The sequence below is a fragment of the Trachemys scripta genome, chromosome 13, assembly GCF_013100865.1.
Source record: "Trachemys scripta elegans isolate TJP31775 chromosome 13, CAS_Tse_1.0, whole genome shotgun sequence".
NCBI classification, from domain to species: Eukaryota; Metazoa; Chordata; order Testudines; family Emydidae; genus Trachemys; species Trachemys scripta.
Genome location: NC_048310.1, coordinates 10,660,450 through 10,687,908, shown reverse-complemented (window position 1 = coordinate 10,687,908; position 27,459 = coordinate 10,660,450). Strand labels below are relative to the sequence as shown.

Below are 27,459 nucleotides of genomic sequence, written 5' to 3'. Positions count from 1 at the left end.
AAACAGCCTCTGGGAGCCATAATCCTTGGTAGGCAGAGGAACCGCTTTTTTGTTTGTGTGTATTTTGCCTAAGTTTTATGTTTGAATAATAAAACTATGCTTGGAAAGAAACTTGGGTATGACAGTGAGGTCTTCCTAGGCTGAGGAAACAGCCAGCAGCCTTATAATTCATTTATAAATGGGAACCTATTTTCAAAAAATAGGTGCCTTAGCAAGATGACCAAAGTCCACATCAGGATGCTCACAAGGGTGGTTTGGCATACCAACAGACATTTGGTCCCAGTTGCACCTATTCATGTCAATTTAAGGGTACATCCACATTGCAGCTGGAAGTGTGTTTCCAGCTTGTGTAAATGTACATGTGCTAGCTTTGATTGAGCTAAGCACTCTAAAAATAGCAACGAAGCCATGGTGGCATGGGTGACAACATGGGCTAGCCATCCTAATGCACTCCCATCTGAGACACAAGATATGTGTTCTGGTGGCTTGCCCCTCTTGCTGCCCATGCTCCTGCAGCTAGCTTGATCAGAGCTACTGCGTGTATGTCTAGCCAAGCTGGAAATTAGTCCTCCAGCTGCAGTGTAGATGTACACTAAATGCGGGCTTTGAAAATTTGGCTAAATTCTCCCTTTGGGGACAATTGTGCCACCCCTCTGACATTAACTGAGCAACCACAGAACAGTCAGGGAGTGACACAGTTGTCCTTGAGGGGAAAATGTGGTCCACGCTATCTAAATATGCTGCTTACTAGCATGATTTTTAGCCTCTTTTTTTCTTGATACTATATAACAAACAGCTAGTATTTTCTTTGTATTTTTGTAGAGTAGAAAAGCTGGAGTAATTATTTGTTAGAAGTTATTTATAGCAACTTCTTTCTTTGTGTCCAGGCTGTTATTTTCCCTGAATTGTTCCTTTAGATAATGCAGACGCCTTCTAAATAGAGCCATAAAATGTTTAGAGTGGTTCTTTATCACTTTTTTTCCTAACCCAGTGGTCGCTAAGTGGTTTTCCCTAGTAGAGGAGTACTATATACCAACAGTCTGAAGATTAGTCTGACAAAGTTTCTCCACTCTGAACCTGCACTTAGCCAGTCATTTTAAATAAAACTAACAAACATCTCCAATGTAGACTTTCAATAAATACAGCATTAGTATACACATTCTCCAAGGAAATGGAGGGTGTTGCAGGTAGCGGTGTTACTGATTCGGTGGGGGTCATTCTTCAGTACTAAATTAGTATTGGAAACAATACTCCATTAAGATGTTTGAGTGCACTCTGCTGCTGGAAATGCTGATGTAGCCTCTTATGGCCTATAAATGCCTTGCTGCTTTTTTACAGGACTAAGATTCTTAACTGCATCTTAAAAAAAAAAAAAATCTTCCTGGTCAGATTCTGCCAACTTAATTCCCTTTGTAGTTTCAATGGATATATATTGCTGTTCTGCACCATCTAGCATGACAGTCCGTCTACAGTTGATGTAAACCGCTTTTGCACTCCAACTCAAAAATGGCTGCCTTTCATTGAAGGGTGAAGATGGACAGCATTGTCTAGAAGAATGAACATGGGGCTGGGAGGCAGCCAATCAGGGTCAGGCTCAGCCCTATAAAAGGCTGCTCAGGAAGAGAGCAGGCAGTCTGTCCTAGGCCTTCGACAGGGGAAGGTCTGTCTCCAGGGAGGGAGACTAGCACCGCGGACAGCGCAGTGCTGGCCAGACTCAGGGAGCAGAAAGGAGTTCTAGCCTGAGGCCTGCCAGGCTGCAGGCCCTGAAGGGAAGGGCCTAGTGGGTGCAAGGGGCCGTAGGGGAAGCGTCCCAGGGACATGGACAGATGGAGGGAGAGAAGGCGGGTAGGATGGCTGCTGTTAGAGGGTCCCTGGGTCGGGACCCAGAGTAGCAGGTGGGCCTGGGTCCCCCACCTTTCCCCCTTGTGCTGCACCGGGCTGTGGAGCAGTGGTCGAGTCAGGCTGCAACCTGCCCCCTGACGTAAGAGGGGCTAGACTTGGGGGTTGTGGCAGGCTGCTGAGGCCAGTGCACACACTCCTGTTAACTCCTCCCCCCTCCCCCCCGGAAGGGGGTGTGGATGGACTAAGGGGCACTGCTGGAGGGCAGTGGTCCGGAAGAGGAGGCCATGAGTTGGTGAGCGATGTGGGCTCAGACGCCAACTGAGGGCGAGACGACAGAAGGGACACCACCAGGAGGGGGCGCTCCACTGGACAGAGCTAATTACCGAGACAACCAGTAGGAAGCGCCAGGGGGTGAGTCCCAACCCTGTCACAGTATAGAACAGAATAGTACACTGAAGACTGATCTATTGTTTATGCTGCTGTCATATAAACCTGCTACTTTTTTGATAATATTTTGGGGGGCTACATTAGTACATAGCTGCTGGCATGTGTCTAGTAAGTGAAGGCAAACTTCCATTTTAATGGGATTTAACTACCCAAGGCAAATTATCAGACTGATTCTTTGAAGCAAATTGATCTTAATATTGGATTTAAAAGGCGATGGTAGGGAGGACATTATCCAGGTACTAAAGAATTTAAGTTTTTCTCTGAGTTTTTGAAGAGGAAGGTCAAGAAGAGGTATGTAAACTGCCTCACTGGTTGACTTTCCAATGTACGCAGCCATACTATGTAAATTACTGGAGCAGGACTGCAGTTGACTGAGAGTGAGATGAAAAGTATAGTAGAGAGGCCTCATGGCCTGAGCCATCTCCTTTACAAGCATGAATAGACTTGTGTTGTTGGATGTACTCAACTAAAAGTTCCAAGCACAAAATAAAGAAGAGTAGGTTAATGAGCAAACTTGATGGGTGCTACCAACATTCTGTGAAGTCAATTAGATTCCTCCAAAACCTAGATGCAAATGTAAATATAAACAGTTGCTCACCACAGTCAGGAGCTTTTTCCTATACTCTGTGAAAGGTGATGATGTGGGGTTTCATGAGATTAACATGGAGGTTATGTGAGTATCTACCTTTTATAAATGCTGTGTAATACAGGAATTATTAAAATCAGGATGATGGATTGACTATGAGTGGCAGCACTTTCACAAAGATATTAATTTCACTATTAAAAAGAGATCTGGATCTTTTTGACGTGCTGTCCTGGGTATCTTTTTTACTTCTGAACCTGAGAGACTCTCTCTTCCGATATGGTGAGTGAAGTTTGATGAGAAGCTAAAAAGCAAATTAAACAGTCCTGTTTGGAATGGAAAGTATTGAGAGGTAATTGTCTTGTAAAATTCAGATTAAAATTCATTATTGCTTGAGATTTGCATCTTCTTTATTGCTTCTAAATCTCTACCTGTTCTGTCGGTCTGCGAAACTCTGCCCTGTGTTTCTCACCCAGGCTGGGACATTAGACCAAAAAGGGGCCCGTATCTTAAGTCTGTGAGCTATAGTGTTTCCAATAAACACTCCCAACTTTATATCACCCTGAAGGTGGTCTGCATATATCTTCCTTAACACTGAGACCACGGGACTAGGCTTAACTCTACCTGAGAGTATGAGAGAAGAAGCTTGCTAGTGTGCGCACAATGAAGGTACTGTTCAATGACTTTTCATATTCAGACATCTAAAGGGTAGTCATTCTTCCCAGTTTTTCTTGTAATAATGTAAATAGCTTTAGAGAGCCTTGGGCTGTTTGCTAATTTGGGCAAGCCTGCCTATTTGTTTAACAAGGGTCATTGGTTCCAAGAATTATTCTGTTGGCAGTCAGGTGTTGTACACATATCTTGAACCACAGCTTTAAGCATTTCTAGTCTTGAGGGAGGTGAGTATTCTGGGCAAAGGTGCTCTGACTGGACCTCATTCCCAGAGGTTCTGAACACCCCCAACTCCTACTGACTCCAATGGGAGTTTTGGGAACTTGGCATTCTGCATATCTGTCTTTCTCTCTAGGCATTTTTACCCTATCACTCTGAGATCTGAATGAAGAATGTAGTAGAAGGATTCTATATTTGCTTAATAGCCAGTGTATGATTTTCATTGTCAGCCAAGGCAGGGTTTAAGCATCAGTTAGAGAGCCAACTCTCTGGAACACTCGCACCATGTGTACAGAGTGATGGTAATAATGGGTCATAAGAAGTGTGCTACAGGCTAGCAGTTTAGAAAGCAATCTCAGGGGATGAGGGGACAAAAGAAACAGATCAGCTGGTGATCAAGATATGTACTGTACAAAGAGAGTAAAGAAATCCATCATAATCTGTACACAAGATCAAGCAGAAGTCAGATAAGAACTGTTGGGTTTGATATGGGGCATACGTGTTGACCAACAAGACCACACAACCTGGGTGGGATCTTTGTACTAAAATGAACCATCTCAATCCCTTGCTTTTACCTTGATATGGATGTGGTTTATAAACAAAAATAACAACCCCCTCTTTCCCTCCTTATTTTTTGAAAATTGATGAAGAATGCAACATTTAAACAACCATGAACTAGACAGCTTACCATGTTCTGTGTTGGTGAGGTGGTCTCTTGTATAAAACCAGCTGAGGTCTGGTTCTTTATCAACCTAGTTTAATGCTTGCCTTTCCCACTGACTTATTTATTTTCTTGACACTGTGAGATCTGATATTAAAAGCTATTTGGAACCTTGCTTTTGAAGGTTCATAGATTCCAATGCCATAAGGGACTATTGCGATGATCTAGTCTGAGATCTCACGTAACACAGCACAGTGAACTTCCCAAAAATAATTTCTGGAGCAGATCTTTTAGGAAAAAAAATTCAATGTTGATTAAAAATGGTTAGTGATAGAGAGTCCACCGCAACCCTTGTTAAATTGTTCCAATGGTTCCTCTTACTGGTAAAAATTTACACCTTATTTCCATTCCAAATTTGTCTAGCTTCAAATTCCAGCCATTGGATCATGTTAAAGGAATTACACACCTAGGAATTGATTTTTTTATCAGATTCCTCCTATTGTCACCTTTCCAGAAGTATAACTGCCCATGCCCGCTGTACCTTCACATTGCCTTACCACCAGTAATGGCTTGCAAAACATTTGTAATCTAATACAATAAGCTACCAATACTGCCAAAAATGAAAAAGGGGTGGGGGAGGAAAATAACATGGCTGAGAGTCAGGATCAGTCTGGGGAGAGGAGTCAAGCTCCAAAACAACCAGGGACATGTCATTCACTATTCATTTTCAGGGTAGCTCTGTGCAGTGGCATTGTGACACAGCAGTGCAGGTACAAGATTGAACTTTAATTCATGGTACCCGTAACACAATATGGGTCAGGGTATAGAAAATGTTAATAATCCTGTGACATGAAATTGACTTCAGGGACTAATGTTAAACAAGTCTTGGAAAGGGAGGATCAAATGTTCTCTATGAAACATCTCATTCTGCATAGGCCAGCTGGGCAACTCAGCCTGTGAAGCACCAGCTGCCAGGAGATGTATACGTGCCAGAGATATTGGCTAGCTCCTCAACCCTTAAACAATATATATTGTAGATCATAGGGAGAGTGGGCAGGGTTTTACAAGAATGGCATCGAGCAAGAGGGCATCCAAATCAAGACTGGGATAGCAGAGGCTCGTAAAATGGACTGAGGCAGTGCTCAGAGATTTTGTGGGAGCAAATAGTCTATTCAGAGCATAAATATTGTGCTTCTCTCACTCACACCCATCATAGTACTATATAAAAGTGAAATGTGCATACAAGCATAGCAGAATGTGCTGCGATAAGATCATAAGCCATCCATCTTAATAAACGAATTAGAATTCTGACCTAATCCTATCCCAATAGGTTTCATTGCTAACCTATAAATAACTTATATCAGGCACCATGAGTAGGAATAAATTAACAGAATAAACAAACCACTTAAAGCACTCTCGGGCCCCTGCTGCTATTGCTATCTCTTGGGAGGGAATTGAGAGAGTGAAGGTAACTTTTGTACTCAGGCTCTTGTTCCTCCTGGTTTATCTCCTAGAAGAGTTAAGCAGGGAGAAGTAGAGTGGGTGCAGATGGTAGCTTGCTTTCTGGGGTCCTCATTGCTGTTTCTAATCTCTCACTTTGGACGTGTTGAGGGAGAGATTTCAGAGTAGCAGCCGTGTTAGTCTGTATGCATCCGAAGAAGTGGGCTGTAGTCCACGAAAGCTTATGCTCTAATAAATTTGTTAGTCTCTAAGGTGCCACAAGTACTCCTGTTCTTCTTTTTGAGGGAGAGAGAAATTTTTCAGGGCTCAGCTGATGCATGCACAGGTAGAAGGTGGCCATAATCTGGACAACCATTTTCTTCCACCCAGTAGAAATGTTCTTCCACCCAGTAGAAAGTATCTCCCCCTTTTGCCAGGCGGTGTCAGGAATAAATCAATGGGAAAAAAGTGCTTCTGTCTGATAAATGCTTGATACCAGCAAGCATGCTCTTATCTAAAACTACTATTTATTAGATATTATGTGTACACACACACACACACACACACACACGGTTTAGGACATCCCAGATATAGTTACCCACAGTCTGAGATGGTTTCACGTGATCACTAATGAGGCTTCCAGAGGTCCTCTTTCCATCCAGCTGATGGGGAGTTTAGATGTCAGCTCCTTGTCCTTGGAAAAGCTCCCTTGCACGGCTGAGGTATTTACTTTTACTTAATGTTTTATAGCTAACTTTAACAAAGCACATAATCTATAGTGACTACTAGTGGGTCAGCATAATAACCTCTACTGAGTCACCAATTCTCAAACTACTCATTATCTCAAAACTTTTCTAGTATTTCTAGCCAAAACAACAATATGTCAGGGGTACCTAAAACTAAGGTTGCTATTCATTCACTCTCTTCCATAACTTTCTGACCCATCTTCCCATTCTAATTAACAAACTGCAAGTATGCAGCTGCCTGACCTTGTCTCAAAGAGGCCTAAGATTTCCTAGCTATGTGATGCTTGGTTTTCAGCTGTCAGTGGCTGAACATACTAAATGGCTCCCTGCAGTACTGTCCAGTTCTGGGGTACATGCAGGAATGTCAAATAACACTGACAATACATTCGGGCATTACAGAACACACACAATAGACAATTCCTGACCTTGTGGAGTTTATAATCTAAAAGACAGAGATGGATAAGATAGACTGCCCAAAGAGACCAGATGTTAACTTAGTATTTTTGTTCACTTTATAGCTTCGCTTCTAAAATGTTAGGAGGGTACAGGATGATTGACTGATCTGGGAGAGACTCTGTGGGCATCACAGAAGGTGTGAATCTTCGGTTGGAGTCTGAGGGCCTTGCAGACAGAGATTGGGATTGCACATGGGGCGGAAGCAAGGTGGAAGGCATGAAAACAAGGGTGGGAGAAGGAATTGAAGAGCTGTGGAAACTGCAGGACTGGCTCTAACTTTTTTGCCGCCCCAAGCCAAAAAAAGAAAAAGCACCGCTCCGCCGTAACAACCCCCACGAGCACCACACCGCTCTGCCCCACTGAAACAAACCCCCCGAGCACCGCCCTGCCCCGCCAAAACAACAACCTCCCCCGAGAGCCGCCCTGCCCTGCTGAAACACCCCCCTGAGCACCCCGCCACTGAAACAAACAACAACAACAAAACTTTGAGCGCCGCCCTGCCAAACAAAACAAAACAAAAAAACCCCGAGTGTTGTCCCGCCACCCGAAGATTGGCTGCCCCTTACAAGGTGTCACCCCAAGCACGTGCTTGGTCGGTTGGTGCCTGGAGCTGGCCCTGGGAGACTGGCAATGATGGACGGAAGGAAGCAAGGGATGAAATGTGCTTCTCAATCTAGAAACTGATCTGGATCTGTGAAGAGACAAATTAATCCTATGATGTGAGTTCATGAAAAACATCATGTGACCTTTTTCAGCAATTTTGGCTAAGTCTATCTGAGAGGCTTAGCTAAGTAATATGTGTAAAATGCTTTGAAAACATTACATGTTTAGTATTAATAATAGCAGCAACTCCTAGATTGTTAAAATGACCATTGTTTATTTTAATAGTTAAAAATGAGGTGATGGGTGAACTTCAAGATCAGTGCTTCAGCTCAAAATGAGCATGCTATAAAACTGTCCTCCATTCAGTCTCTGATCCTACATTTGATTGCAGGTAGGTAGACTGCTGTTCCATGCAGGGCCCCATTGACAGTGCACAGATATTGCAGGATTGGAGCTCAAGTCTTGACTTTTTTTGTCAGACAACTAGTAAATTTGCTTGCCCATGCACGCAGTTGTTACAAATCAGATCCTCAATATTCACTTACTCATAAACTAGAACAGCTCCTTCTGTCAATGTAAATACTACATGAATTTACCAGATACAAGTGTGGCATTGATCTGTTGTTTTAGGTAAATCTTCAGCATGTTGGAAAATAATTTTTTTAAAAGTTCAGAGGATGGTGGTTGTGGTGAGATATCCAAAGGAGTGGAATGAGGTTTAGCTCCACTGGAGAGTGGGTACCATTCTTATCAAAGCAATGGGGTTGTGACTGGGGAGGGTAACTTTAGTTTCAGGACAAGACTCCATAGGACACTCATTAGTGAAGACTGTGCTGCATCAAACCCAATTCTGATCAATGCCCCAGGCATGATCTAGAATCTAGATATTTTTTTTTGTCAGTGGAAGCTTTTGCACCCTTGTTTAAAGTGATATAATCAAGGGCTGAATTTAGCATCACATTGAAATTGTATTAGGAAGTGACAACAGATCAGGGACAACCCATGAAATTAATAGCTATTCATTTAAAGTTACCATCCTTCACAGTTTAGCTAATATAGCTGATAATACCAGAGAGATTCCCAATCCTTTTCTTTTAATTTTATTGCAAACTGTCTGTTCCCAAAAGACAGCAACACTTTATGATCAAAAATGTCACCAAGAAGCAGTCTATTTTAACTGTACCTTCTCAAAGCCTGGAAGAAGGCAAATGCAGTGCCCATCTTTAAAAAATGGAAGAAGGATCCGGGGAACTATAGGCCAGTCAGCCTCACCTCAGTCCCTGGAAAAATCATGGAGCAGGTCCTCAAGGAATCAATTCTGAAGCACTTAGAGGAGAGGAAAGTGATCAGGAACAGTCAGCATGGTTTCACCAAGGGCAAGCAAGGTCTAACTAACCTAATTGCCTTCTATGATAAGATAACTGGCTCTGTGGATGAGGGGAAAGCAGTGGATGTGTTATTCCTTGACTTTAGCAAAGCTTTTGATACAGTCTCCCACAGTATTCTTGCCGGCAAGTTAAAGAAGTATGGACTGGATAAATGGACTATAAGGTGGACAGAAAGCTGGCTAGATTATCGGGCTCAATGGGTAGTGATCAATGGCTCCATGTCTAGTTGGCAGCCGGTTTCAAGCGGAATGCCCCAAGGGTCGGTCCTGGGGCCAGTTTTGTTCAATATCTTCATTAATGATATAGAGGATGGTGTGGACGGCACCCTCAGCAAGTTTGCAGATGACACTAAACTGGGAGGAGTGGTAGATATGCTGGAGGGTAGATATAGGATACAGAGGGACCTAGAGAAATTAGAGGATTGGGCCAAAAAAAAATCTGATGAGGTTCAACAAGGACAAGTGCAGAGTCCTGCACTTAGGACGGAAGAATCTCATGCACTGCTACAGCCTAGGGACCGAATGGCTAGGCAGCAATTCTGAAGAAAAGGACCTAGGGGTTACAGTGGATGAGAAGCTGGATATGAGTCTAAAGTGTGCCCTTGTTGCCAAGAATGCTAACGACATTTTGGGCTGTATAAGTAGGGCGCATTGCCAACAGATCAAGGGATGTGATCATTCCCTTCTATTCGACATTGGTGAGGCCTCCTCTGGAGTAATGTGTCCAGTTTTGGGTCCCACACTCCAATTTTTCCACATCTTTCTTGTAAAGAGTCCAGCGGAGGGCAACAAAAATGATTAGTGGGCTGGCGCACATGACTTATGAGGAGAGGTTGAGGGAACTGGGATTGTTTAGTCTGCAGAAGAGAAGAATGATGGGGGATTTGATAGCTGCTTTCAACTACCTGAAAGGGGGTGCCAAAGAGGATGGATCTAGACTGTTCTCAGTGGTAGCAGATGACAGAACAAGGAGTAATGGTTTCAAGTTGCAGTTGGGAGGTTTATGTTGGATATTAGGAAAAACTTTTTCACTAGGAGGATGGTGAAACATTGGAATGGGTTACCTAGGGAGGTGGTAGAATCTCCTTCCTTAGAGGTTTTTAAGGTCAGGCTTGACAAAGCCCTGGCTGGGTTGATTTAGTTGGAGATTGGTCCTGCTTTGAGCAGAGAGTTGGACTAGATGACCTTCTGAGGTCCCTTCCAACCCTGATATTCTATGATTCTATGATGAACTGAAAATCCAATTAGCATCCCAGAGTCCACAACATGAACACAGGCAAGCTGTTTTCTGAGAACTGCCATACTAGTAACAGCTGATAGATTGTTGTGTGTGTTAAGCAGGGTTGATATGAAAGGAAAATCTGAAAATGGACCTGAATGGTAGGTTTGTTGAGTGCTGGAGGTTGCTAAGGTTTTGTGAAGAATGTTTATTACTCAAGAGTGGAGCCTTTCAAAACAACACAATTCATTACCACATGATGTATGGTACGCACTGTATCAACCCTCAGCTGCTAAGCAAACACATTCATAAACGTACAATGCCCTTCAAGGAAAGGTCATCAGACGTGTAGTTTTCTATTATAATATATGCATCGTTCCATTTTGACAAAAAAACACTTGTTTTGTTCAATAACCATTGACTATGGTCATAGTGGGCCAATTTTTTAGATTCCCCCTCCCCCCCAGCAGAATACTTGTTGTTTAGCTTCTGAGGCTATTTAAGCTGTTTCAGAAATTTACAATAGAAATCCCAAACATTTAGTTCAAAAGCTTTGTGTTCTAATTCTAATCAGTTAACACTGCATTGTTTCTGACACTCTTAGCCAAAATCCCAACCAGATCTGAATGGTTCCTTTTGCTTTCCCAGCTTTTTGTGCCAAAAGACTATAGTACTGTTGTACCCCAGATGCAGAAATAGGCATTGATTGCAGTGAATCTCTGTTATTACTGTCTCTCTGTGTTCATGGCTGAGATACCAATTCATAACACTGGAACAAAAGCCAGCTGCCGCGGAAAGGGAAAGAAATGTCTCTTGCATTACATGCCTCAGGTTTTTGCTGCACCATGACTTTGAGGAGGTGTGTTCTGTTGAATTTGACATGTCAACGAACTAGTGGCTGTTGATTTCACAATATCCCATTTCTGCTACATAATAAATAAATAAATAAACAAAGAGGAGACATAAAGAAGTGTTGAAGGCAGCAGTGACTTGTCATGAAAGTCATGACGTAACATAATTGAAATATTACCATTGCAGCTATTTCCTCCATACCTTTCTTTTCAGGACAAAATACATAGAGATGGAATCAAATTTTGTGCTGATTTACTCTACTCCCTCATCAAGGAGGGAATTTATTTACTCTACAAAAGGGTTGCTCTTACCTTTTTCTTATAACATCCTATTTCTATCTTCTAATACTCAGTTAACAAGGATCTTGCGATTTATTTTTGGTACTGTATGTTTCCCTTTGAAGGAAATAGACTGATTCTAAGCAAATATTCACTTCATTAATATCAAATTATGTTTCTTTTTTTCTCTCCTTCACTGGGTTCTTTAGCAAATTTAGCAATTCAGTTGCAGACTACCCAATGAGGGTCACCATATGAATCTCTCTTGCTTGCATTCAAAACCATTTTGCTTCTAGCCCAGTCCTAGAGAATCTCCCTTGAGACTGAAGTACTAAATTTGCCAGTGGCTTGTTCCAGCAAAAATGCTGATGTAAGCTTTTCTTTTCCTTGCTCCTTGCTTATGTCATGATAATGAACTAACTCATGTATTCCTATCTCTTTGCTCATTCAGCTGCAAGTTGAGATCACTGATGTCAGCGGCAAAAGTATTGAAGGCCCAGTCCTTCTAGATATCATTGTTATTGACCAGAATGACAACAGACCCATCTTCAGGGAAGGACCATACGTTGGACATGTCATGGAAGGGTCACCTACAGGTATGTCGGTGTCATTCATGCTTCTGTAAACTACTGTATGTTTTATAGGCCATATACTGCTTTCTGATACACCTCTACCCCGATATAACACGACCCAATATAACACAAATTCGGATATAATGCGGTAAAGCAGCGCTTCAGGGGGAAGGGGGGGGGCAGTGCACTCCAGTGGATTAACGCAAGTTCGATATAAACGCGGTTTCACCTATAATGCGGTAAGATTTTTTGGCTCCCGAGGACAGCGTAATATCGAGGTAGAGGTGTACCTGCACATTTGTTCCATTGCAGAAGGATACTTGCTGACTGTGTGTGATGGGTGTGGCTCATTAATTTCTCCCTGCCTTTTGGGCAGAGGGTAATTGTCTCTGGGATGCTGCAGGGAAACCCTAGAAACAACATAGTTTGAGAAGGATGCTCAGTCTGAGGTTTTGTTGCTCTTATCTGAGTTATCAAGAGAGACAAACTGCAGGATGGGATTAAGGTTGGGATTGAATACATCCCATATTGACTGAGTTCAGGGGGGAACTCTACCTGTTCACATTCAGATTGGCTCCTGGCAGGATTTATTTGCATATGCAATGCCTGTGGTAGGTAAATGATGAGAATAAATAGAATGTGTATTGAAAAATATGCTGATATTGTAGGGCTTGTTGAGATATTGCAACATTGTACATATTTGAACACAGTTCAAATAAAAATACATGGTGTAGACTAGAGCCAGTATGAACATTTTCTGATCATTTCTAATGTAGATTTGATGATGCTCATGTGTGCTTCTCATGGCATTTTCTGTAAAACTAGGGGGTCTTGGAATTTGGCAAGGACATGTGTTCTAACTTGGATACCCAGACTCTCTATCTAAATTTCTCCCGGAGTTACAACTCAATATATTTCTCTTCAGTTCCTGCCCTCAGATGTTGTGCAAAGTTGCTGTGAGTTGTTCAACAGCTGTTATATTCCAATGCAGAAGTATTCCCACTTCAATTGTGAATGATAATTATATTATCAGAAAATATAAATGAGTTAATTCTGATCTCATTGAAACCTGTGCCGCTAGGGAAAATGCCTGTTAAAATCACTGGAGTGACAGTGGTGTGAGATTAAGATTGGGCCATCCGTCTGTTTGTCTATATCTATCTATCTATGTATTGTTATAGATATGTAGATATATCAAATAAAGAGCTAAATCCTGTATTGGGAGCTGTGGCTGGATGAAGACTGCAGGATTGTCCTATGTTTTAACAGATTTGGCTATAATCACACTAGAATCTTTCAGGATGAAGACTGAAATCAAATATATTATACCATTATGAACAATTAACATTAATTTCACTTTTATATAGGGTGTGCTGTGTTTAGTGTGAACTGGGAAAATCATTTTGTACTCCCTCTTTAATGTATTAAACCTTTGGTAAGCCTATATATTAATCTTTGTTCAAACTTTATCATTGGTGGAGCTTTTAGGAATCATCTGACCATATCAGCAATTATATGTACTAGTACATGGTTATGCTTCCCTGCTTGGCTTTGGACTTGAATTGCATTATAAGCTGCTATCCCATAAGATTAACACAGAGCGGTATTAAGATAAATGTGTGATGTTGATTATTGCAATATTTAAAAGCAGGCTAAGAACCAACAGGACAATTTAAAAAATTGGCCAAATTTTCATTCGAACCAGAGATAAATTAGAGTCCTGTTTAGAAGTATAGTATAGTTATCCAAGTGGAAAATCAACTATTTTCTAACATTGTTTTCTGTATAGTTCAGTTTGTAGTGAACTGTAAAGAATCCAAAACAAATCTTCCCGAAAGTTCCTCTTTACTTTCCCCTCCTTCCGCACTCCATTGTAATGGAATTAATGAAACAAGAGTTTCATGGCTATTGACTGCATATGCACAGCTGTCAGAGTTCCTCTGAAATTCCTTTGTACAAACTAATCAATAGTACATAACGGAGTATGACTACCTAATGAGATCGAGTGACCGGTTTCAATGCATTTTTTTTTATTTAAACTGCAATGTAAGCGGTTTCTGAGTATGCATAGTTAAATCTATCATCCACAATGCCTGCTAATGACTTCCATTCCTTTCTACAGACAGCTCTGTGCTATTTAGGAGTCACAGGGTTAACAACAACAACAACCCAACACCTTTCACAGTTGATTTCAAACATACAAACCAACAAAGCCTTTAAATATTCTGAAAATAGATCAGATGGCAAGGACTCCAGAGCCAGTGGAAGCAAATTTCTGCAAATCCATATTTATAGTATTCTTTTTTGGGGGGGAGGAGAGTGGGAACAACAACAACTCCTAGCTTTAAAAATAAGTCCTGAAGATTCTTTTCCCTGAGTTCCTCAGCAAGGGGAAAATAGGATCATTTTTTATTTTATTTTTTTAACTTCCAAAATAAACACAAAAAGTAATTGGTACTGGAGAAACAATTTTATCCACTACACAGGTTACAGTCTGAAAATTATTCTTTCTCAGTGTGCACACTCAACATTAAAGCGCTCGCTTGCATCAGGGTGTGATGTTCTAGGAATCTGTATCTCTAGCACACCCTGCAGGTTATCTGTCTGTGTGCAGTTTAGCCCTCTCTCTGAGACGTTTCTAAGTCCAACCCCTTTGGGGACAACAAAAGCTCAAACTGGTAATCATAGTCTCTTAACAAATCTACCTTTCTCTGGGCTCCATCTTCAATTTCCTTCAGCTACTCCAGATTTTTATCCCCCAGTTCTGATGTTGAGCACTGACCTCTCAGAATGAGTCTTGCTGAAGTCTCTGCTCACATGGAGACTCTGGCTCTGGCAATTTTACGGGAGTCCCTCTTCTCTCTGTGGTTCCTCCCTTCAGAGTCCACTCTTTCCCCTTTCATAGGGCCCAGGTGCCCATTAAGTTATCATCTGATGTCTCCAACTCCTGACCCTCTAGCTCAGGAGCAGCTAATTGGGTACATCTATTGTACCTGTGCCATACTTAATTGATTATTAACTCCCTTCCAGCCCGTGATAGGGCTTCACTCCATCACACGCTTACTTGGGGAAGATATAACTGCTTTATACTTGCTCAGTGCTAAAACTGAGACATGTTCTGGTTTCTATTAATTCCTACAGTGAAGAAGAACAATCAACATGGAAAATATATATTAGTTGGTTTCAAAATATTTAGTGAGTGTGGTGAAAGGGACTATAACTTGGGTTATTAGGAGGAAATTGAGTGAGATAAAATTTTGGCTAGGCATCAAGGAAAACAACCTGAAAGCTCTTAGGCTGTGGAATAGTCTTCCGTGGGACATTACTGAATCATTTTTGTCTGCAACATTTACATTAAATTAGAATGGCCAATACACTCATGCGGCAGTTTTATATTGACAGGAAATGGAGCCCATTGTGCTTAGCACTGTACGAATATGGAACAAAAAGAAGGTCCCCACCCTAAGAAGCTTACAATCTAAGTATAAGACAAGAGAAGGATATGGCTGTGGAAATACAAGGATACAATATTGGTTGACAGGATAGACAGTGGTCTCTGCACTGCCAATGCTTTACTGCTGTCAAGCTTCTTGAGGGTCATGAATTAAACTTGGTGTGGAAGACCCCCATGGCCAATCCATCTCCAATCTCATGTTTCTATAATTACTTTCCCCAGCCATTTGAAGTCCTGACATGCCTTGTTAGCATTTTGTCTTGTCATGTAGGACAAGAGAATGCATTTACTTTTATTTATAGGTTGTGCAGTAATCCCTAATATAAGCATTGAGTGCAGCTTCAGAGCCATGGCAATGCATTTGAACAAGAAATCTTTCAGATCTCAGAGAGAGAGAGGAAAAGTAAGGTAACTTACTTGCAAAGAGCTACAAAGGGATCTCACAAAGCTGGGTGATTGGGCAACAAAATGGCAGATGAAATTCAATGTTGATAAATGCAAAGTAATGCACATTGGAAAACATATTCCCAACTATACATATAAAACGGTGGGTTCTAAATTAGCTGTTACCACTAAAGAAAGAGATCTTGGAGTCATTGCGGATAGTTCTCTGAAAACATCCGCTCGATATGCAGGGGCAGTCAAAAAAGCGAACAGAATGTTGGGAATCATTAAGAAAGGGATAGATTATAAGACAGAAAATATCATATTTCTTCTATATAAATCCCAGATACACCCACATCTTGAATACTGTGTGCAGATGTGGTCGCCCCACCTCAAAAAAGATATATTGGAATTGGAAAAGGTTCAGGAAAGGGCAACAAAAATGATTAGGGGTATGAAATGCCTTCTGTATGAGGAGAGATTAATAAGATTGGGACTTTTCAGCTTTGAGATGACTCCAGAGATGACTAAGGGGGAGGGGATATGATAGAGGTCTATAAAATCATGACTGGTGTGGAGAAAGTAAATAAGGAAGTGTTATTTTCTCCTTCTCATAATACAAGAACTAGGGGTCACCAAATGAAATTAACAGACAGCAGGTTTAAAACAAAGAAAAGTAAGTATTTTTTCACACAATGCACAGTCAACCTTTGGAACTCCTTGCCAGAGGATGTTGTGAAGGCCAAGACTATCACAGGGTTCAAAAAAGAACTAGAAAAGTTCATGGAGTATAGGTCCATCAATGGCTATTAGCCAGGATGGGCAGGGATGATGTCCCTAGCCTCTTTTTGCCAAAAGCTGGGAATGGGTGACAGAGGATGGGTCACTTGATGATTACATGTTCTGTTCATTCCTTCTGGGGCACATGGCATTGGCCACTGTCAGAAGACAGGATACTGGGCTAGATGGACCTTTGATCTGACCCAGTATGGCCATTCTTATGTTCTTATATTCACTGTGGATTTAACTTATCTTTGCCAAAACCTCACATCTCGATGAGAAAACACAGCTCAGTCTAGATGTGTATAAGTGGAAGGCTGTGAAGCATTAGATGTCGTTGAAAACTACCAGAATAAACTAAAATATAACCAAACAGTATGAGGTTGTCAGCCGAAGTGCTGAGTGAGGCAGGTATCCAACAGAGACCACATTAGATGAGTCAGCATTCCTGTGGTGCCCCAACTCAGTAAATGCACATTTTAAGAGACTGTAACAAATTAGGCTGAGCTCCTGCAGACCCCCTCAATTCAGCGTGTTGCTTTAGCAATCTCTTGGAACCCTGCCTCTTTCAATACACAAACCTTCAGAAACTTTTGAATATGAAGCAAAACTTGCAACGTGCACATGAGCAGTTCCATCTTAACATTGGGGTACAGGTGAGACAAACCACCACCTACCCCACTAATGTTGCTAAAAAAAAAAAAAAAGAACCTGTACTCATTACCCGCCTTTTTCACAAGTGCTAATTCGGTCAAAACCAAGCCAGTTTTCATCCAAGTATTCCATGGCATTTCTCCTCAGGGAGGTTTATTTCCTTGGCAAATTTCAATGATCAGCCTCTCTCCCTCATTTAGATGCTAAAGATATTCAAAAGAAAGGATGCAAGCATTATTATACTAGCAAACAAAAGCAATGTTTAGGAGCAGGTAAGGTTGCATTGTTACATGACAGGCCAATCCACCTGAAAAGTATGGAAATATGAAGTTAAAGGAAAAGATCTGTGCATTCCTTGACACCTTCAGAATGACAAGAGTGTGCTCCAATATTCCATAAGGCTTTCTTTTTTAGTACTACCTCCAACAGGTACCAAAACACACTGTGTACCTCAACTTAAATTAAACTTGCTGTCTAACTTAAAAAACTCCTATGCCTTTATGGTAATTATATCAACAGATCAGTACATCCAGCCGTCACACATTCCATGTATTGGGGAAGGGGTTGCCATTTTTCTTTTGTTGCTCTGACAGAGGAAGGGCTTAGGGATGATCACTTATGCATTAAAGGATGAAGACTAGAACTTATCCAGGTGGGCTTAATCAAAGCTAGAATCCTAAAGCTGATAGAACCATAGAACTTGTCCTCCTTATATAAGACCAAAAGAATATGAAAGAAGGAAGTCTGCATGCAACCATCTTGGTGTACAGAAGATGAACACCACGTTTTGCTCCAGGATGGTAATGGAGGTTGAAGATCAAAATTGAATAGGGTCCATTAGCTCACTTTAAGAGCTATAAGGATATTATTGTACACTACTTCAGGGCAAACTATGGAACTATTAGGTCCAGAAATTTGGAGAGCATGAATGGTGAAGACCTGTTGATGGAGCCACAAGGTCAGAGATCTCAGAATGCCAGCACATAACAAGGCACAGGCAAAAATAATGTGCTGAGTAATATATCTTGCACCCAGACACAATCCTGAAATCTGAGTCAAGGGAATTGATGAGAAAGTGCCAGGCTGACAGTTTATACTGAAAAGGAAAGAGTTAAATAAAAAATGCAACCTGTCAGGCAAAAATATTATATTGCTTAAAAGTTTTAAAAGTCATGTGAAGTATGAATCTCATACATAGCTGAGTTGATTTGCAAAAGTTTGCATAGCAAGTTTCTGAAAGATCAAAGCAGTTGTGGAAATAGGATTAGTATAATTGGTTTTAAAGTACATAAGAGTTGTATCTGTATTTTCAACTTTATGGGTCAATTCAAGAGGAAAAAGGAATTGCAATGTGTTAAACTATTGTTGCGTATCACAAGAGGAATTCAGTAAACAAAAAGGTGTATTAAATACTCAACTGAAAGGCTGTAGAGAAGAGAGATATGGACAAGACTTGGTGAAGAAGGACTGGGGACGTTGATTTACAATGAGAAGACTGGCATCTATTATGGAGTGTAGTATAATATAGTTGGTTTTATGTGATAATAAGGACAAACACATGTTATGCTGTGCCTGAATTAAAGGCAAGACAAGGCTTTCATGTATGATATATTTAAGCTAGAAGTTTATATGTATTTTTATTTGTTTAGTATGACTATGCACTGACAATGTCTGGGGATTGGTCCTGCTTTGAGCAGGGGGTTGGACTAGATGACCTCCTGATTTTCTATGATTCTATGTTAGAGTTGCCATGCTTAGTCCCAGAAGTGGCTGTATTTTAGTGGGGCATGAAGTGATTCCTGTGTAATGAAGGCCACATTTTCAAATGGACCTCAATCTGGCCTCCATGTTTTTGGGATTGGTGGAGCAGAAGGAGTGCAATTTTGTCCTTACTAATAATTGCACTTTCTATTTTGAACCCACAGTGCATTGTGGACACAAACAGCTGGTTAGGCCTCTACAATGTTAATGTCTTCCTCTTACTGAAGGAGCAAAAAATTGGGTCCAGTTATTTGTGAATGCAAAATTGTGCATACATTAAATGGAAGCCACTTCTGAAAACCTGAGCCAGAGTTTATAATTTAGTTTGTAATGTGCATTAGGATCTTTTGGATGAAAGGTGCTGTACACGTATATTTCCCTATGAATTTTTCTTGCATGAAATTAATTTGTAACATAAGATACCTATGGTGTTGTGCAGAGTGGTGATTTTCTTGGGACTAGCCAACTGTCAAAATCTTACAAAAACAGTTCTAAAAGTCATAGCAAACTTGGCTTCCATTAGAAGTGTCGAATCCTAGACATACTGGAAGTTTGGTGGTCACCTATTCAGGATAATCTGTACTTGAAAAATAATCTTTGTTCAGTTGTTTTGTTTTAATGCTGATTTCTAGTTCTTGCAGAACTGCCCCTAGTTCCCATAAAAGACTGAGTGTATGTAACATTAGCATTCAGTATATGGGCCTGATCCACTGATATCAATGGGAGTCTTTCCACTGACTTCAATAGGCTTTGGATCAAGCTCAGCATACTTTATACTGCTATAAAGTATAGTGTACTTTATACTAAAGTAATCTTTTTTCATATTGCGACCTTGTGTTACAACAGGGAAGAGTTTTGAGGTCCTCTTCCCATGAGACCCTGCCCCATGCACCCATTAAGAAAGGAGCACGTCCATTACCACCCTAGACCTGGTCACAAGCCACCAGATTGAGAACCCACTTGCTATGGCAAAACCTAGGTCAATAGCCTTATGGATTGTAGGAGAGTGGTCATCTGGAAATTTCTGACAATTTCCAGCTGATGAAAAATTTATTTTTTTTCCACTTTGGGCTGGTTAAATGAACTTAGCTGGCATCTCCTTTCATTCGCTGGAGGCATTTAGCAGAAATGATTCTGAACACATTTGACTTGATTATGCAACTTGTAACAATATGTTACAAGCCCAATGGGTTAAAAGCCTAACCACAGAGGTGGGGGAAATTGCTTGTGAATTGCATTAAAAACAGCAACTTGTTTTCCATTAAGCACAGTAGCCTGAATACATTGCATTCCAACTGAGGAGCCCTAAAGCAGAACTGATAGAAGATGTCTGTAAATAATTATTAGAAATAAAGGGACATTTAAAGTGGCACACAGAACGACATTAAGCACAATAGCCCAGAGGAAAGTTCAATATCTTAAAATAATAATTTGTAAAAATGGATAAGGCATGAGGAAGGATTTAGATCACTGAGCATGTATTATTGATAGCCACATGCTATATAATTGTATCTTGATATCATTCAGACAAATGAAAATTGGGTTATAGAGATAGTTTCCTCTTATCAAATACAGCATGCAAGGCTGCCTTTTTTTCAGTTAGCCTAATAACAACAACAAAGCTGGTGCAGAAATGAATATAAATGAGATTGCATATGGAAGATGAAAATCAAAAGACATTTGCAAAGGTAAACTGCATGAAGATATATCCGGAGAAGTTGGCAGAATAAGTTATACAAACCCCCCTCTCCCCCCCCCGTACACATGTTGCAGCGATCTTTGTTTGATGTATGTCTCAAGGATTATAATAATATTTTTCCCCCAGTGTATTTCTTTTTACTTTGTGATCATTGCTGATGTGCAGAAAAAAAAAACAGGATGACTTAAGCTTTAAAATGACTAAAATTGCATTGAATTTGGTGAGCTCCGCAGGCTTGCTTCTTGCCTGTGACTTGTGATTCCAACAACCTGGGGAAAAACTACAGGGGTTCTCTTAAGAGCTTTCCTGCAGCCAGCTGATAGAAAAGACACAATTTTAATAAAGAGCTTCCAGCAGAGGAGAACATTCAAGGATTATGTTTCTTTACGACTAGGTGAAACCAGGAAAAAGTGGAATCAGGTATTTTCTAAGGGCCTCTGATTCTTCTTCCACCAGTGTCAAGACCACATTTTCTTTCATGCATTCTTTCAATCAGAGAAGTTACTAACATTCTGCACAAATGGATTGCAGAGTTTTACGGCATTTCCATTCTATTTTGAATATAAGTAAATTCCTCCTGGAAGACTGAAATAATGGAAGGGTTCTCGATTTCAGACCCCAAACCACACAAACTCGGCACAAGAGGGAGATATTCACACCAAGCACAGGACTGTGCAACTCTTAAATCCACAAAATAGGACTCAAGTGAGAATGAAGTGGCACATACTCCTTATACTGGTTCTCTGCTTTGGGGATAACTTCACTCCAAATGAGACCGGGAAATCTGCAATTTTTTTGTGATACACATTTATGGAAAAATTCAGTCATTTTTGGTGAGAGGCAAATTTACTCTGTGAAAACATTTCACTGAACAGAATATTGCCTACAACAAAGTACATTGGTGTCAGTAATTTTAAAACCATTTTGAATAGCGTGTGATGGGGTTTACTAAACCCCACACGGGACAACAAAGGGTCAATGAGCTCAGGTCTGGGCTCAGGCAACTCTGCCCTGCCACACCTGCAAGGCATGAACAGGCTGCAGAAGGAGCTTAAAAGGAAGCAGAACAGCACTCTTGTTGGCAGATCAGGGGAGAGAACAGACCTTCAGCCCTCAGCTCCTGAGGAAAGAGCTGACTGAAGGCAGGAGCTTCCCGGTCAACCACTGCCTGAAGGCCCCTCCCTGAGAGAAGTGAGGGCCAGATTCTGACACACCCTGAATTATTCCCCTCTGTTTCTTCTTAACTCCATTTATTTGTGTTAATTCCCTTTGCTTTCTGTTCATGAACTACCCCAGAATGAGACAGACTTTGAAGTAACCTGGGTGGAGGGTCAAATCGCAGAAAGAGGCAGGTTACCAGAGGCAGAGCAGCCATTGTCAGTAGACACTCAGCAAGGAGAGAGCTGCTATGCCATACTCTGCCACGGGAGGCACCAGCAGTAAGTCAACACCTTCACAATAGATAGTTCTTGATCATAATGGGAGAACAAAATAAGAAACAGATGAATCAAGAACTGAAGAAAATATAAATGAAGCAATAAGAAACATTGTTGGTACGTCTTAAACTGTCATTTTAAGGAAATTACACAATGCAAGTATTGCTGATACTAATGATTGTCTTACATTAAAACAATTAAAGAACAAGTTGAAGACAACATCAAAAGCAATTTTCTGTGTTTAACACTTTATAATGCAAATCAAATCGTTATGAATTCCTTTGATGTGACTTGCGATACGGTGAATCACAATGAATACTTGTAGGGGTTCACGAAAATGATAGGAGTATTTCCAATGGATTTCCAAAGGAAGATTCCAAAAAGGTAGATTTAATTTTCATAAGTAATGTAGAAGTTTGCACCTTGGTATTCCACTGTAGGAATATATTGTATGATGAAGGATTGTTGCTAAATATAGTGAGATAGTGAAAAATAAAATATTGCTCTTGGAAATAAATTGCATTTGTAAGATTTTAACCATGTTGTAAATAGAATAATTGATTCTGTCCATCTACATATGTTGGTCCCAATTTAAAAGGTCATGTTCTGCCAACACCCAGAAGCGAAAAGTGTGATTCTCTTCTCACTTTTCCTGTTTCACATTAATTTAACGCTAATGACTTCAGTGGAGCTGCTCCTGGGTTTATACTGGTGTAAGTGAAAGAATCATCAAGCCCCAACAATTGTATTTTATTTGTTCTTTTTGCCAGATGAGGATTGTAAAGAACACAATTTTGCCTTGTATAATATATCTGTCTGTCCCAGAGCTTCTTAAGAGGGCACAAATTTTGGAAAGCGGAGAGGCTATCAGGACCAGACAGCTTGTTTTCACCTAGGACTAACAATATTTCTGAAAAAGTGCAACCTACAGTAGAATCTCTCTTATATGGGGCTTTACCAGTTTTAGATGTCTAAGGTATCTTAACAGATGCCAGTCAATATCTGCTCAGACAAATATAAGAGCTGTCCACGCCCCAAACATTTGTAATGCTGATATTTTGGTTTTCAAATACAGGCGCCAACCAGAAGCCAATAGAATAATCACAGAGGACTGTTTCAATAGTTGGAGGACTCTATCTCTCAGGAGATATTAGAGATTGTATATATTTATTATTATTATTACATCATGCCTTTTTTAAACAAACAGCCTTTACAACATACCAGGTCTCTAAGCATAAAAAAAGGGGAATGCTGCTGTCTAAAATATCTATGAGGCACCAATAAATCCCGATCACAAACTGACTCTGTAGGTTTGGGTAGTCGGGACTTTTGTTAAACCCTCTGCAGAATTCCTGCATTTTAGATGCTCAAATGTACTTGTTCTCCTTTGACTTTGCTGAAAATTCTCACAGTGCCTAAGAGTCTCCTGGAGGTCATTGCTCATGATGTCTTGAACTCCTAGTGTGTTCTTGAGTTGCTTATTCAGACCCTTAAGGATCACTTCAAGTGCTCCAACAAGCACTGGGTTCGTCTCTGATCTAGTTTTCCTTGATTGTTCCACTTTGTGGCAGAGTTCGTCAGACTTCGCCATCTTCTCCTCTTGTTTCTTTTTTATATATATTTCTGTCTACTGGTATGGCAGTATCAATTAACATTGTCTTATTTGTCATCTTTCTTACAAAAACGACATCAGGCCTGTTGACCTGCACCATTTGGTCTGTGACAATTGCCAGATCCCATATAACCTTAGCCTCTTCATTCTCTAGAGCGCTTTTAATCTGCTGGTCATAATCCCGCATGGTGCATTTAAATCCATACTTGCCACAGAGGCTCCAATGCAGACACTTGGCGACCTCATTGTGTCTGTTCATATATTCTCTCCGAGCCAGGCTCCTGCGGGCGCTCAGCACGTGCTCCATTATCTGTCCTTTTTGGAACACAGTCTGCATTCAGGGAGCAGTTCTGTCTGTCAGTTTTGTTTTGAATGTAATTAAGCCTTAAGGATGGCTCTTGTGCACTCATAATTAGGCTCACTGTGTCTCTTTTGTGGTATCTTTCTACAGGCCATGAAGTCATTAATCTTCAAACACTAATTATTTTATTATTACTATTCATAATAATAATAATTAACTTGTATTGCAGTAGTGCCTAGTAACATCTATCTATTTATGTTACTTTGATGATAAATTCCTCAAGGCAGGGACTGTCTTTTGATGCGTTTGTACAGTGCCTAGAACAATGGTCTGTGGTCCTGGTCTGTGTCCTGGGTCCCTAGAAGCAGTCATATAATAACATCGCCCTTTATTCCAAATCTTCAATGAAGTCAAAATAAGTATTTGTGCATATAAATAATATAGGGTGGTGTAACAGCAACTAGGTGGATGTGATAGCTGTATAGATATGGAGACCATTCCTGTTTTCTAATCTGGATGTTAGAGTTGGGCAAGACCTGTTAGAGGATCCTGTCCCTAACAAATGCCCAGCCAAGCCACTGTGTTGAGCCCAGTCCATCTTGAGGAAATTTAAATAATCTCAAATTTGCAGCTAAAAGAATTGCTATGTAAAAGACTGGAAGCAGTAGTCTGCGGTTCACTCCAGGGTTCAGTTATGCTTGGCTCTCCACAGAAATAGGTTAGATTGAGAAAAGTTCCAGATTGCCTCAGGAGCAGAGGTCAGCTGCATGTAAGAACCGAAGAAATTGCAAAATGCCCTTTGTTGTTTAACTTTTTTGGTGAATAAATGGTTTGTTTGTGCACTGCACCTAAGATTACAATGGCCTGTCATCTCCTGCAACTCTACCCCACACAATAATATACCAACAGTAATAGGCACCTGACTTGAACAATGTTAATTGTCCAGGATACAGAACACATGACGTTTTTTATGCTGTTGCATTTCATGTAGAAAAATAATTTCACTGTAATATACTTCCAGGCATAGAACTATCAAAGCAACAATGTTTAGTTGCTTGGCATATATTTACATTATACCATTGGTTTATTAATTAGAAATAAGCATATTTCTTAATTCAAGAACAAAAGACTTTTTAAGGAAGTAGTGGACTCCCTTCTGGGTATTGAAGATCAGGGGCTCAAGTTTGTTTGTATAATTCTGTATCTAATTCTTTGCACAGGGAATTTTATTTATGCATTAGCTCAGCTAGCAGGGATTTTATGTATCTGTTTATGCATCTGTCTGTATGCCCTCTGAGAGGCAGGGTGTGCTTAAAAGATTCAAATGACTTGAACACAAGGGATATCATTCATCCATATAATCAGTTAATTGAAAGGTGCTTCAGCATAGTTTAGACAGTGTCAACGAAAATGAACCTGAAGAAACGTATTTACATGCATGACATATTCCAGAATAGGATGGTATCTCGTTCCTTTTTTGATATGCTACTGGCTGTACCAGATCTCACTCTTTTCCTCTTTCTATAGATGTAAATTACAGGTTTTATATTTCACCTTTCCATCTCCTGTTTGCAGGATGCCAGCCCTGCAGGCTGCTTGGTGAGTTGTACTGTAAGTCAGTCGACTGTCAGCTTCCACCCAACTATATTTCTTTTGAGTCCTTTACTGTGCATACGGAGGGTGATAAATCCAAACAGCTTGCAATCATGTGCCATAAATTTATGATCTGATTCAGAGATTGAGCTTTGATACATTAGGTGTGGGTCTAGCCCCTGTGCTGTCCTCTCCTTCAAATGGGTGTAAATCCTACTATTGTGTTGCCAAGTATTATAACAATCGAACATCATTTCCTGTGACAGTAATACTATGGTGCAGTCAGTACTCAAAATGCTCGGTTGAGAAAGGCCTATAAATTGCCAGTGCAGGTGGGATTAGTTTGCCCTAGCATGGGGTGCTAGTATCAATCAACAGAGAGATCCACGCAACCTTTATTATCAGAGAACATGTCTACCTGAATCCAAAATGGATCGTTTGAGAATGACGGGATTATTTATTCCTGTGCTGGTTACTCTGAATTTTCTAATGTTTTAAAGAGAAAGTGTCAGCTACTTTTAGGATCCAAAATTATGAATGTCTTATTATTTTTTAAATGGGGTTGGGGGTTCCCCCACCCTCCTTTCTTTTCCCCAAGACTTTTTTGAAATGTTCATGAGACAGGGGGTTGGTGTACATGAGCCCCTACAGAACAGTGAATCCAGGTAACAGTCCAGAATTTAGGCATAGAACAGGAGAGTGAAACTGACTGCAAAAGAAAGTAGCTGACAAGGTGAAATTAGTAATATGCAAAAAGTAAACAAATGAGCCAAAAAAGGAAAAGTAGATTTCTCAAGTTTGTTTAGGTTAGTTCATTTGTAGTCGTATTCATCCCTTAATGTTTACAGTATTGTAAAACTATTGGAACAGATTTGGGAGAAAATGCATGTGCAAAAAGGATTGCTTATTTTGTCCATGCAATGTATTCATTTGCACGTGCAATTTAGGTGTCGTGAATGTCCATTTGTGTATGAAAATATTCAATTTCTGAACACAATTGTGGCTCCTATGTTTGCAAACTAGGTGCAAACACACTTCTGTCTGGTGGCTTTCAACAATTATCCATCAAAGACAGATGGAAAATAAAATATGCATGCTCTTGTTTGTATGTGTTTTTGAAAATCAAGTCCTTTCTTACCAAGGGAGCACCACTAGTTGAGCTTTACGCTGCATAACACGACGACGATGTCTTCCTTCCCTCGAGAATATTGCAAAACAAACGAAAGGCTTAAGCTTATATTCCTTGCACAGCTCCCATTTACACTGAAGTCCGTGTATGTACTGGATATGCAAAGAATGCAGGATCAGGCTCTGAATCAAGCACAGACGTAGAGTTCAGAAGACATGGGACAGACGGCGTGACGGTGGAATCTCAAAGTGATGCAATTTTTGATTTTATCCGTTTTTGGTGAATAATTGTTGAAAGCTGCTGGTAAGAAGTACATTTTAAAGATGCACTTGAAAGACTAGAGAGGGACCTTACCTAATGCAATGACTCTGCTTTATGGCAACATAAAACACTGATAGTTATCTAGTACAATGTATTAGCTTTACAGCAATGACATATTCTATCACTGATCACTTTTGTGATTGATATCCAAAGGAAGTCTTACAAGTTGTTAATTAGTTCCAAGTTACACTATGTTTAAAATGTCTTGTAGCAGAAGGAAAAGCCTTTTGTTTTAACTTAACAGTCAGGAGATCTAGGTTTTCACTCACCTGTGTCACCTTGAGATCTCACTTTCATTTCTCTGACTCAATTTCCCCATCTGTAAAATAAGGGTGTGATTAAAGCTGCTTCTGAGTTT

The 27,459-nt window shown here is 40.5% G+C and overlaps 1 protein-coding gene across 1 annotated transcript in view; it reads left to right on the top strand.

Annotated features, from left to right (window-relative positions):
* CDH13 (cadherin 13) overlaps window positions 1-27,459 on the top strand; it is a 766,947-nt gene that overhangs the window by 429,498 nt on the left and 309,990 nt on the right. The window contains exon 6 of the mRNA XM_034788956.1: window positions 11,857-12,001. Within this exon, the coding sequence (XP_034644847.1) occupies window positions 11,857-12,001 (145 nt within the window). The remainder of the gene's footprint in view (window positions 1-11,856; window positions 12,002-27,459) is intronic.